At 35.4% G+C, this 12,121-nt stretch overlaps 1 protein-coding gene across 2 annotated transcripts in view; it reads left to right on the forward strand.

Annotated features, from left to right (window-relative positions):
• MTMR9 (myotubularin related protein 9) overlaps positions 1 to 12,121 on the forward strand; it is a 57,766-nt gene that overhangs the window by 18,652 nt on the left and 26,993 nt on the right. For both annotated transcript variants that reach the window (XM_045462275.1, XM_045462285.1), the window contains exons 3-4: positions 539 to 664; positions 10,947 to 11,120. In XM_045462275.1, coding sequence (XP_045318231.1) covers positions 539 to 664; positions 10,947 to 11,120 — 300 coding nt within the window. The remainder of the gene's footprint in view (positions 1 to 538; positions 665 to 10,946; positions 11,121 to 12,121) is intronic.

Below are 12,121 nucleotides of genomic sequence, written 5' to 3' on the forward strand. Positions count from 1 at the left end.
TTATTGCACTGGGATCTGGAATTTGAGTCTAGCAGTTTGGCTCTAGTCTGACTCTTTGGCCACTTACCTGTGACACCCTTATTTATGGTTATTAACAGACACTGATTTTACGTAATTTACATATGTTGATACAGTCGATAGCTGGGATTTTGAGCCATGACCTTGCTTGCTAACAAAACGTGTTTATTTTCTGATTTCCAGAAATATTTGGACCTTTTTATTAGGCTTTGTTAAGTGGTGTCAAAAGGAGTTATTTAGTTTTTCTCCTAGAATAGGTGTACACACTTTTCTTGTCCTTGTGTTCATTCAGTAAATGATAACTGAGTGTATGTTATGTGCCAGATACATACCTTGTTAGATGCTAAAAGCATGGAAATTAGCTTCAATAAACTATATATCTAGCGGTAAGTGCAACGTTAGAGAAATATATTGACTGTGTATCATTATTGATCATATTTAATACCAATTTGGCAGTTAGAAAGTGTTGAAATTGCGGTATGTTCCTTTTCCTTTCTTTAATTTCCTTTTTATGCCCTAGGCACTGTCTACCTTGGACTCTATCACTCTGATGTACCCTTTCTTTTACCGACCCATGTTTGAAGTGATAGAAGATGGCTGGCATTCTTTCCTTCCTGAGCAAGAGTTTGAACTCTACTCTTCAGCTGTGAGTTAACTTTTCTGAGAGATCTATATGTAATGAGAAATAACCCAGCACCTTACTTGTGAAAATGATCACTTCCTTTTGACAAGTAATAAGGTGTTGTTGGCTTATCTATGCCTAAAAGAAATTTCTGGTAGTGATTAGTAATGTAACTTCTGCCATTCAGAGATTTGCGTAATTTATTTTCAATGGTGTAGCTCAAGTGATTTTTCCACTAGTGGATTTGCTGTATTCCAAATATTACTTTTTTAATTTCGAAAATGACATTGATAAAACATTAAGATCTTCATAAAGGTAATCCTGACATGTTTGAATTAATTGTTGATTATTTTAAAAGTGTCTCCATAGATACAATTTTATATGTAGTAATTAGGGTCTGAGCTATCCCAAAGAAATCTGTTGAACCCACTGTGTACCTAAGACAGCATTAGAGAAACATAGATCACGTTTGTTTCTGTGAGATAATTTTTATGTTTTTAGAACTTAGGTTATTAAGACCATGTTACTAGAACCAGATTTTCTTGCTCATTCTTCACTATTTTACTTCTTTCTTTTTCCATCACACCTATGTAAATGGACCCAGTGGGGGTGGGGCAGGGCATGGGGATGAAGAAGTAGGGACCAGGGTGCTATGTAATTTAAAGAATAAAGATGTTCATGGCAAGCAAAGTGTCAAAGGAACAAGAAGTTCACATTCTTATTTATGGGGCATTTTTGTGTAGTTTGTGGATAACTACCTGTATTTACACTTACATTTAGTGTTTTTATTGCATTACAAACTGCATAGCAAACATTCTTTTAAAAAAAAATTTTTTTAATGTTTTAATTTATCTTTGAGAGAAAGAGAAAGAGACAGAGAACAAGCGGGGGAGGGGCAGAGAGAGGGAGACACAGAATCCAAAGCAGGCTCCAGGCTCTGAGCTGTCAGCACAGAGCCCGACGCAGTCCTTGAACTCGTGAGCTGTGAGATCATGACCTGACCGAAGTTGGACGCCCAAACGACTGAGCCACCCAGGTGCCCGCATAGTAAACACTCTTAAATGCATGATGCTTTTCTGTTGTGTCAACTGCCACCTAATGGTTACCTTAGGGGAATCCTCAATTATTTCCTAGGTGGCAAATGGCTGTCACATGGTGGTCAGAAAGAGAGATGTCTGGATGATTTGCTTGGTTACCCAAAACTGTCCATTACAGATGACCTGCCTGTGATTTATCTTGGAGATAGGTGCTGTGAGTGAACCAGTGTAATTCTACATTCTACAACTCAACATTCAAGTTAGTCTCCTATTCTGTGCAGAAATCTCCTGTTCGAAAAACAACCATGATGTTGTTGTTTAGCCTCTGCTTGAACTCTTAGTGCAGGAGAATTCGCAAAAACACAATGATGCCCCGTTTGGGGACAGCTCTTATGCTGAGCTGAGCTCTGTCTCCCTGTACACAGAGCCAATGTTTCTGATGTTACCTTGTGTTACCCAATTTATCTTATTCCTCTACCATGAACTGTTCCTCAAATTAAGAACTTTTATGTCCCCATGAAGTTTTCTTTTCTGTAGATTAAATGTCAGTATTTACCTCAACTTTTCTTCTAGTAACAGTGACCTCAGGTCCCCACACTGTCCTGGTTGCTCTTCCCAACAGGGCCTTCAGTTTGTCATTTATTCTCTTAAACATATGGTACCCATAACACTTGGTGTAGATTGGAACTATGACTGGTACTTTAAGGCAGCTTAAGTTTGAATCAGCATTTTTGAGAATTAAGTTACTAATGAAATAAGTGAAAATTCCTGCATCTCACATGTGTTACTAAGGGATCCTCCCTATGTTTCTGTTATTTTACTTACGTACTAATTTTTACTCAGATTCAATACTTCTCCTTGTAGACATTTTCTTTTTGGCTCAGCTAATTATTTAAGCACTTTGTATGTTTGAAGTTCTGGTATTTTCCTGCAAATTTTGTAATCCACAGATTTAATGAGAACATCTTCAATGCCTTGTTTGAGGTATTACTAGATTATGGAAATTTAAGATGAGCAAAGCATGGTTCCTTCCTTCTACTTGTTCAAAGTCTAGCAATTATTTAAGTAATCAAGTACAATAAAAATAAGTGCTGACAAAAGTATCCACAAGGCACAGGGAAAATGACATAATTAAATTTGTGTTACAGAAAATCAATTCTGAAGCAAAATGCCAAGAAACTGCTTAAGAGGCTACTGTAATAATATAAAGGTGGTTGGATATAGCACAGAAAGATTCAGAAAGTAGAATTAAAAGGCGTTAGTGACCCACTTACTGGATGTGAAAAGGATGCTACCACTGAGATAGGAAAGGCAGAGAAAGAAATATGTGTAGAGGGAATGAGTTCAGTTTAGTTTGGGGCATGGCAATTTGAATGGCCTGTATGGTACTTGTCATTGTCACTAGACAAGAGATAGTCTAGAGCTTACTTGAGGGATGTGTTAAAAATGAAAAACTGGGGCGCCTGGGTGGCGCAGTCGGTTAAGCGTCCGACTTCAGCCAGGTCACGATCTCGCGGTCCGTGAGTTCGAGCCCCGCGTCAGGCTCTGGGCTGATGGCTCAGAGCCTGGAGCCTGTTTCCGATTCTGTGTCTCCCTCTCTCTCTGCCCCTCCCCCGTTCATGCTCTGTCTCTCTCTGTCCCAAAAATAAATAAACGTTGAAAAAAAAAAAATGAAAAAAAAAAAGAAAAACTGAGACTAACCAGCAAATACATTGTAGAAACCATGAGGAGAAACTGAGATTGCCTAAGGAGCATCTAAAGTAAAAAGGATGCTAAGGATTGAACCATTTAAGAGGTAAATGGAGGAAAAATCCAAGAAAAGAGCAAGTTTCACGTAGGAGGGAGTCAACAGTGTGGACAGCTTCTTATTCATTGTTTATTTTCTCTTTCACGGCGTAGAATATAAGCTGCTAGAATATTAACTTTACAAGGGCAGGAACAATGTCATTCTTGTTTTCTACTGTATTGCTAGCATATGATCAACGAAGAGTAAATATTTGTTGAGTGAATGAATGTAGGAATGTGTATTTATTCAGGATAGGGCAGAAGGACAGGAAAGCCTTCTATGTATCATTAAAAATCCTCTGCCAGGTTAGACATCTATCACTTAATATTCTTTGAGTAAGTTTTTGTTTTTGTTTTTGTTTTTTTTTACCATGTAAAAACTTTATAATATTAGCCAGTCCCTACTTCATTATTATGTCCAAAAGAAATGTGTGGTATTGAATTAGTACTAAAACTAGCTATCAGGATATTGTGGGTTGCATCCCAGATATATTATTGGCTGCTTGACTTTCTGGGACTCCAATTCCATGTCTACAAAATGAAAGTATTGAACAAAGTGATCTCTAGAGTTCCTCCTATGTTAAGCATGCTTTTTATTCTAGGATATCATGAAAGATTATTTCAGGTACTTTGTTGAAGTATACATACACAGTATATGTGTACTCCCCCAATCTACCACTTTAGAAATTATATATAAAAAGGTGATGAGGTCCTCCTTTTGATTGAGTAGCTCCTATCTGACAAGACCTCCTGCAGAGATAGATGACACAAAAAACATATAAAACACATAAACACATAAAACACAAAAAACTGCCATCTGAAAGCTCTGGTAATTGAACAGAAAGCAGCATATTTTGGAGGAATCAAAACATAGAGACAGTGAATGCCAGAGTGGGATTTCTATTTGGGCGGCTTTGTCCTCAGGTCAGCATAGTTGTGGCATTGATAATGTGGAACAGCTAACGTTCCAATAGAAAGCCCACCTTCTTCTGGTGGGAGGAGCCGGGTGAACGGTTTGGGGCAACCAGAGAGCCAGAGAAGGGGAACCTTGATTTTGTGTGCAGCCTTGAACTTCGGGCTGATCTCGAACCTTGCTTGCATGGGGTAGACTGAGATCAGTCAGAACCAAGATCTGAGCTGCCATGCACCTCAGGTGTGACAGAATTTGCAGTTTAAATCTAATGAAGTTATTTGCCTACTGAAACAAAAACCATGAACTGTCTTCGGAAGACTATAATAGAATGCAGGGTTTCCACAACATAACATTGACAATGTCCAGGATACAATCTAAAATTGAGCTAGGATATTATGACCCATTCTGAAGAAAAAAGTTGACAAGTACCAACCCCAAGATGGGTCATATGTTCAAATTATCACACAAAGACTAAAAAGCAGCTCTTAAAACTGTCCAATTTCTCAGAAAGGAAAATGTGCTTAAAACCAAAGAAAAGACAGATAGTATCAACAGAGCAATAGAAAATATTAATCTGAAATTAAAAATTCACTGGCTGAGCTAAAAAGTAGAGATGACAGAGGATAGAACCAATGAACTTGAAATTAGAGCAATAGAAATTATTTAGTAGAAAGAAGAGGGAGGGAAGAAGTTACACTAAAATAAGCAGAGCCTCAGAGATGTGGAACAGTATCAAAATGCCTAGCATATGTGTAATTGGAGAACGAGAAGGAGAGACTAGAGAGAGTAAGGTAGAAAATATATTTAAAGAAATAATATATAAAACTTTCCAGATTTGATGAACGAATATAAATTCAACAAGATTCAGTAAGCCCCAGACAGGATAAATTTGAAGAAAATTTATGCATAGGCACATCATAGTCCAACCATCAAAAAACAATGGTGAAGAGATCTTGAAAGCTTCCAGGTAAGAATACCACATTACATACACAGAGACAACAATTTAAATGAGCGTGGACTGTTGATCAGAAATCATAGCAACCAGAAGAGAAAACTATAAAGTGCTGAAAGGAACAAAACCTGCCAACCTTGAGTTTTGTATGTGGTGAAAGTATCTTTCAAGAATGAAGGTGAGACATTTTCAGATTAAAAGGAAACTAAGAATTTGTTGCCAAGAAGACTTTACCATAAGAAATGTTAAAGGAACTTCTTCAGACTGAAGGGAAATAATACCAGAGGGAAACTTGAATATTTAGACTTATTGAAGAATATTGGAAATGCTAAATACCTAGGTAAATTCAACAGGCTATTTTTTTTTCTCCTTTTTAATGCCTTTAACATATACATGATTATTTGAGTAAAGGTTACAGCTTGCCTCTGTGATATTAATAGTGTATGTAGACCTATTCTATTTGGAAATTGTGGCTTTTACTAAAGGTGACTGCTATGGTGTGGCTGTTTGGGTAAATCTACTTGTACAGTTTTAAGGTTTTTACATTTTATATAATGTGGGCAAATATTTAAGTTAAAGATATATATTGTAATACCTAGAGCAGGGTTTCTGAACTTTGGCACTATTGACATTTACACTAGATAATTTTTTGCCGTGAGAATGTGTCCTGTGCCTTGTAGGATGTTTGACAGCATCTTTGGCACCACTAGATGCCAGTGGGATTCTTTTCACCCCACCTATAGTTGTCTCCACACATTGATGAATGTTATTCCTTGGCAAAATCACCCCTGGGTGAGAACCACTGTCCTAGAACAATCCCTTTTTAAAAAATGTGAAGAGGTATAATTTAAAAAGTTAATACGTACATCGAAATGCAATTCTAAAAAGTATTTAAATCTAACAGAAAGTGGGAAAGAAAAAATGGCAATAGAAACTGAAGGGACAAACAAATAAATGTTAGTCTAAATTCCAGCCATATCAACAACTATTTTAGTATTAATGAGCTAAACACTCCAATCGAAAGATGAAGATTGTCAGAGTGAATTAAAGAAAAAAATGAATTAAAGATCTAAACATAAGCCATGTACAAAAGATGCATTTTGAATATGAAGACATAGGTTGAAAATAAATAAATGGGAAAACATGCCATGGATAAAAAAGCAGAAGTAGCTGCATTAACTCCAGATTAAAAAAAAATACTCCAAGACACAAAATATCAAATAAAGAGGGTCATTCCATAATAATAAAATTTTGAAGATAAAACTATATATAGCAAACATTGATGGAAGTTATGAATAGTTCTGTGATCATGGTATGAGATTATTAACACTGTCCTCTCAGCAATTAATAGAACAGCTAGACTAAACCAAAAACAACTAGACAACAACAAAACAAGACGTGGAAGATCTGAACAACACTATCTGATATTTATAGAATGCCACTCCTAACTTCTGTACAATATATACAGTGTTCAAGAGTACATGGTATGTTCCCCAGGAGAGACTGTATGCAAGGCAATTAAATAAATTTCAGTATTAGAAAAATTGAAACTGTACAATGTGTAATATTTGACCACAAAGGAATTAAATTAGAAATCAATAACACTAAGGTATTTAGGAATACCCAGAATATTTCTAAATTAAACAAAATACTTGTAAATAATCTATGTGTCAAAAACGAAATCATAAGGGAGATTAGAAAATATTTTGAACTGAATTATAAAAATGCAGCATCATAATTTGTGGAATACGGCTAAAGTTTAAAGAGAAACTTATGGCTTTAAATGCTTAGATTAAAAAAAAGAAGAAAAGGTCTAAAATCACCAAATTAGGCTAGGGGGGAAAAAAAAAGCAAAGTAACTAGAAAGAATGAAATCATAAAAATAAGATCAGAAATCGATAAAATACTCATAAGCAAGGTTAGTAAGGGTGATCAGTATAAATATACCCACAATATAAATATACCCAAACTAAATTATTGGCAACAAGCAATCTGAAAATGAATAAAACACTTGGGAATAAATTTAACAAAATAGGTACAGATTCTGTACACTGGAAAACACAAAACATTGCTGAGAAGTTAAAGGATATCTAAATAAATGGAGAGATACACCATGTTCATGGATTAGAAGACCATAGGGGTAAGATCAGTAGTGGGCTGAGTTACATAGTGGACCACGAAGTAAATATTTTAGGCTCTGTCGGTCATGCAGTCTCTGTTACAACTACACCACTCTGCTGTTGCAACGTGAAAACAACAGTAGATAACATGCCAATGAATGGGTAGTGCTATGTTCCAATAGAACTTTATTTATAAAAACAGGCAGTGGGCTGGATTTGGCTTGTGGACTATTGTTTGCTGACCTCTCATTAAGATCACAGTTGTTTCCAGATTGCTTTATAGATTCAGTGCAATTCCTATGAGAATTCCAATAGGTGTGTTTAATAGAAATTGACAAAATTATCCTAAAATTTATGTGGATATGCAAAGTTACTAGAATAGTCAAAACAACTGTGAAAAAGAAAGGATTTACATTATTTGATTTCAAAACTTAATGTAAAGTTATAATAATCAAGAGAGTGTGGCATTGGTATAAGGGCAGACTTATTGATGAATGGAATAAAAGCTAAAACTATAAAACTTCTTGAAGAAACCACAGGAGAAAATCTTCATGACCTTGGATTAGGCAAAGATTTTTTAGATAGAACACCACAAGTGACTGAAAAAAGATTAATGATTTCCTAGTTTGAGATGTGGAGGAGAGGATATGGACTGCAAAAATACACATGGGATTTTTGTGGGAAATGATTGAAATGTTTGTTATCTTGATTGTGGTGGTGGTTTCGTGAGTGTATATAGCTGTCAAGACTCATGAAATCATGCACTCTAAATGGATCTAGTTTATTTTTCCATACAAATAATAAAATCTCAAAATTGATTAAAAAGAAGAGAAAAACTTAATGTAAGGTTAAGTACCTGATTGGAAACAAAGAGTGATCTAGAATACAGATCTGAAGTAATTGCTCAGAGTACAGAGCAGAGAAACAAGGAAGATGTGCAAAATGATAGAGAAGTTAGACACATGTATGAATGATAAAGGGAAAAGATCCAGTATTCATTAAATGGGAGTTCAAGAAGATAATAGAGAAAATGGGAGAAAGGCACTATTCAAATAGGTAATGGTTGAGAGTTCTCCAGAATTGATGAAAGCCACAAACTCTTAAAGTGTCCCAGGAAGCACTATGCAAGACAATAAAAAAATAAATCTTTCGTTAGATGTGTTGTAGTCCAGCTATTAAATCGTAAGGTAAAGAGAATATCACAAAGTAAGTCGGAGAGAAAAGAGAAACTACATATATGGTGTAATAAAATTAGAATAGAAAAAAATTGGATAGAATTAGACATCTATTCATGATAAAAGCTCTTAGCAGAATTGGATTTGAAGGGCATTTATATAATCTGATAAATGCTGTCTGATAAGTCTGATAAAGCTACCCAAAACAAAAACATACAAAAAAGCAAGTCTTTTATCATTCTCTTTAAGTTCAAGACTGAGACAAGTTTGTCCACCACCACTACTTGCTGGTTCATTAAGACAAGAAGGAAAAATAAAAGATACAAAGATTGAAATGAAAGAAGCAAGACTGTCATTGTTACTTATATGTTTGTCTACACAGGAAACTGAAAGAGTCTTGAGATTGTGAGCATTTCTGTATACCAACCACAGTTTTGAAAAACATATAACTAAAATGCAACAAAAATATAAGGTTTCTAGGAATATATCGAAGAAAAGTTAGGCAAGGCTTTTATTGAGAGAATTGTACAACTTTGTTGAAAAAAATTAAGTAAGCTTTAAAAAGGTGAGAGACACTATGCTCATGGACAGGGAGATAGAATATTTTAAAGATGTCTTTAAATGAATCCATAAAATCAATGCAGTCTTTCTAAAACCACAATGGGTTTTTACATGAAATTAGATAAAAGTTGCACAGAGAAGCTCAGGTACTCTTGAAGAACAGCAAAGAGGGAGGAGGAGACTTAGCCTACTAAATATCAAGTTTATTCTAAAAGCTATGGGACTTACTACAATAAACCAGTGGGACAGAATAGCGAACCTTCTACGTATGGGAACTTAATATATGCCGGAAGTGGCATTGCAGGTCAATGGATGATCATACCATTCTCCAGAGTAGGAAATCAGTAAGTAATGTCTAATAGTGAAATTCAAGAAGTAACAGTATAATCACGTTATTTAGAAATTTGGATGTAGGGGCGCTTGGGTGGCTCAGTCAGTTAAGCGTCCGACTTGGGCTCAGGTCATGACCTCACGGTTGGTGGGTTCGAGCCCCACGTTGGGCTCTGTGCTGACAGCTCAAAACCTGGAGCCTGCTTTGGATTCTGTGTCTCCCTCTCTCTCTGCCCCTCCTCCACATGTGCTCCGTCTCTCTCTCTCTCTCTCTCTCTCTCTTTCAAAAATAAAACATTAAAAAAAAGAAATTTGGATGTAAACGCTAGAAATAAAAAGCTATAAGAGTTGAAAATGATTACCTCTGGGGAAAGGGAATTACAAGATGGAGGTGAACAGGAAACAGGTAAATTCCTTTTTTCTTTTCTTAAATAATGAATTTTTTAGAAACTGTCTTTAAAATTGTTAAGAGAATAACATAGAAAAGTGTAAATGGTTTAATTAAAAAATATATTGTATCTTGTAAAAAGGTTTTTAAAAAAATTCTCTTTTCCTATAGTATGTTGAATATGCTTCAATTTTATCTTCCTGGTACTGCACCACTTGGCCAGTATGTCAAGCCAAATCTGATTTATCGGAATGTATCAAAATTTGCATATTCATAACTTTATTCTTTTAACTGTAAAAAGTTTTTTTTACTGTCTTCAAGTGGTTTTTATTTTTGATGTTTAAAATAAGTTGTCATTTGATAATCTTATATTGTATACTCTTAGTCCTCAGTATATTGAGTTAGAAATTATTTCATTGATTCCTAAGTATAATTTTTTTTAGCATTAAGTGGTTATTGTTTTAAGAAAGATATCACCAGTCTTTCTACATTTTTAAATAACAGAAGGGAACAAGGGATTTGATGTAGGTAGTAGCTCTATTGTTATCATCTGGCTAAGCATTATCTAGAATATTACAGTCTTCCTGTTGCTGTACTTAAGAATACCAAAAATAAAGTTAAATGCTCCCCCAAAAAGGATGAATGGGATGATATTGGCCTTGATAGCATGGATATGCTTAAATATATATTACTTGGAGAATAGGCGACTACAGGGGAAACAACTGTCTTTCACATATTTAATAGGATGCCATGTGAAATAGGAAACTGGGACTGAAGCCCTGTAAAAACAATAGAGGAAGTTACAGAGCCACATTTGCCCAAAATAAGGAAGCACTTTCTAGGAATGGAGAATACCTAGCAATGTAGGAAACGGACTCTGAAGAATAGAACTCCTTTAAGTATGGGTTGGGTATCCTTATATTAAATTCCCAAGAGATGGCTTCTTCATTGTATGAAAATTGATCTCTAAGGTCCTTTAAAATTTTCAGATTGTTTTGTAACATTGAGATACTTGCTTAGCTTTGAAGTATTTTGTGTTTTCCAGACCAGTGAATGGAGGTTAAGCTATGTCAATAAGGAATTTGCTGTCTGTCCTTCTTACCCGCCAATTGTCATAGTGCCCAAATCCATTGATGATGAAGCTCTTCGGAAGGTAGCTACATTTCGGCATGGAGGACGCTTCCCAGTACTCAGCTATTATCATAAGAAAAATGGAATGGTAAGTATACAGTATTGCTGCTTGATCTGTGAATGCCTTGGTTTGCAGATCTTTCCTTAGAAATGTTCCACTTTCTGTGTACTTGTTCATTGATGCGATTAGTCTCCCTTGCCAGAACTTCCTTCTTTTAAACATTAGGGAATCAGGAGTAGAGTGTTTTCCGTGATTAGGATATGACTTTGAATTCTTCTCATGATGCTGCTCAAAATTAGAAAGGCCAAACAGGTGGGGCGCTTGGGTGGCTCAGTCGGTTAAGCGTCCGACTTCAGCTCAGGTCATGATCTCGCAGTCCGTGAGTTTGAGCTCCACGTCAGGCTCTGTGCTAACAGCTTGGATCCTGGAGCCTGCTTTGGATTCTGTGTCTCCTTCTCTGTCTGGCCCTCCTCTGCTCTCTCTCTCTCAAAAATAAATAAATATTAAAAAAAAAAAACCAGGCAGGTTTATCTTAAGGACTCAGTACTAAGGGAACTAATGTTTATTTGATACTTAAAATAACACTGTTAGGTAGAAAAATAAATTTCTCTGACCAGAATAATGGTAGAATTCTTTTTTTAAATTATTTTTACCCAAATTTCCCTGTAAAAAGTAAATTGAGCAGACATTTTTATTTTCAAAAAGGAGAAGAATGACACGTTATTAGTTACAATTTAAGTAAATACAGGAGTCAGTAATTGAATAGTGCTTGCTGTATGTATGTTTCCTAAATATTTTCTAAATCTGTTTCTGTCCTCTTATTTTCTCTCAGTCAATAAACTCGGCTTCTCATTTTGAAACCAATAGTAAAATAGTGGATAAGTTATGGTCATTTTCCGTTGCCTTTTTTCCCCTGGATAATAAGTCAAGCATGGATATTTAGGGTAAAAAAATTTCCAAAAAATTTGCTACTTTGGCATCAGATCATCTATCCCATTTGCATAGTAATATTTCTGTTTGTTAGAGAGTTCATTACAAAGCATTTTAAAAAGGGATATTAAATATACTATATGTCCATTTACATGGTT

This window comes from Leopardus geoffroyi, chromosome B1 (assembly GCF_018350155.1).
Source record: "Leopardus geoffroyi isolate Oge1 chromosome B1, O.geoffroyi_Oge1_pat1.0, whole genome shotgun sequence".
Classification (NCBI taxonomy): Eukaryota; Metazoa; Chordata; class Mammalia; order Carnivora; family Felidae; genus Leopardus; species Leopardus geoffroyi.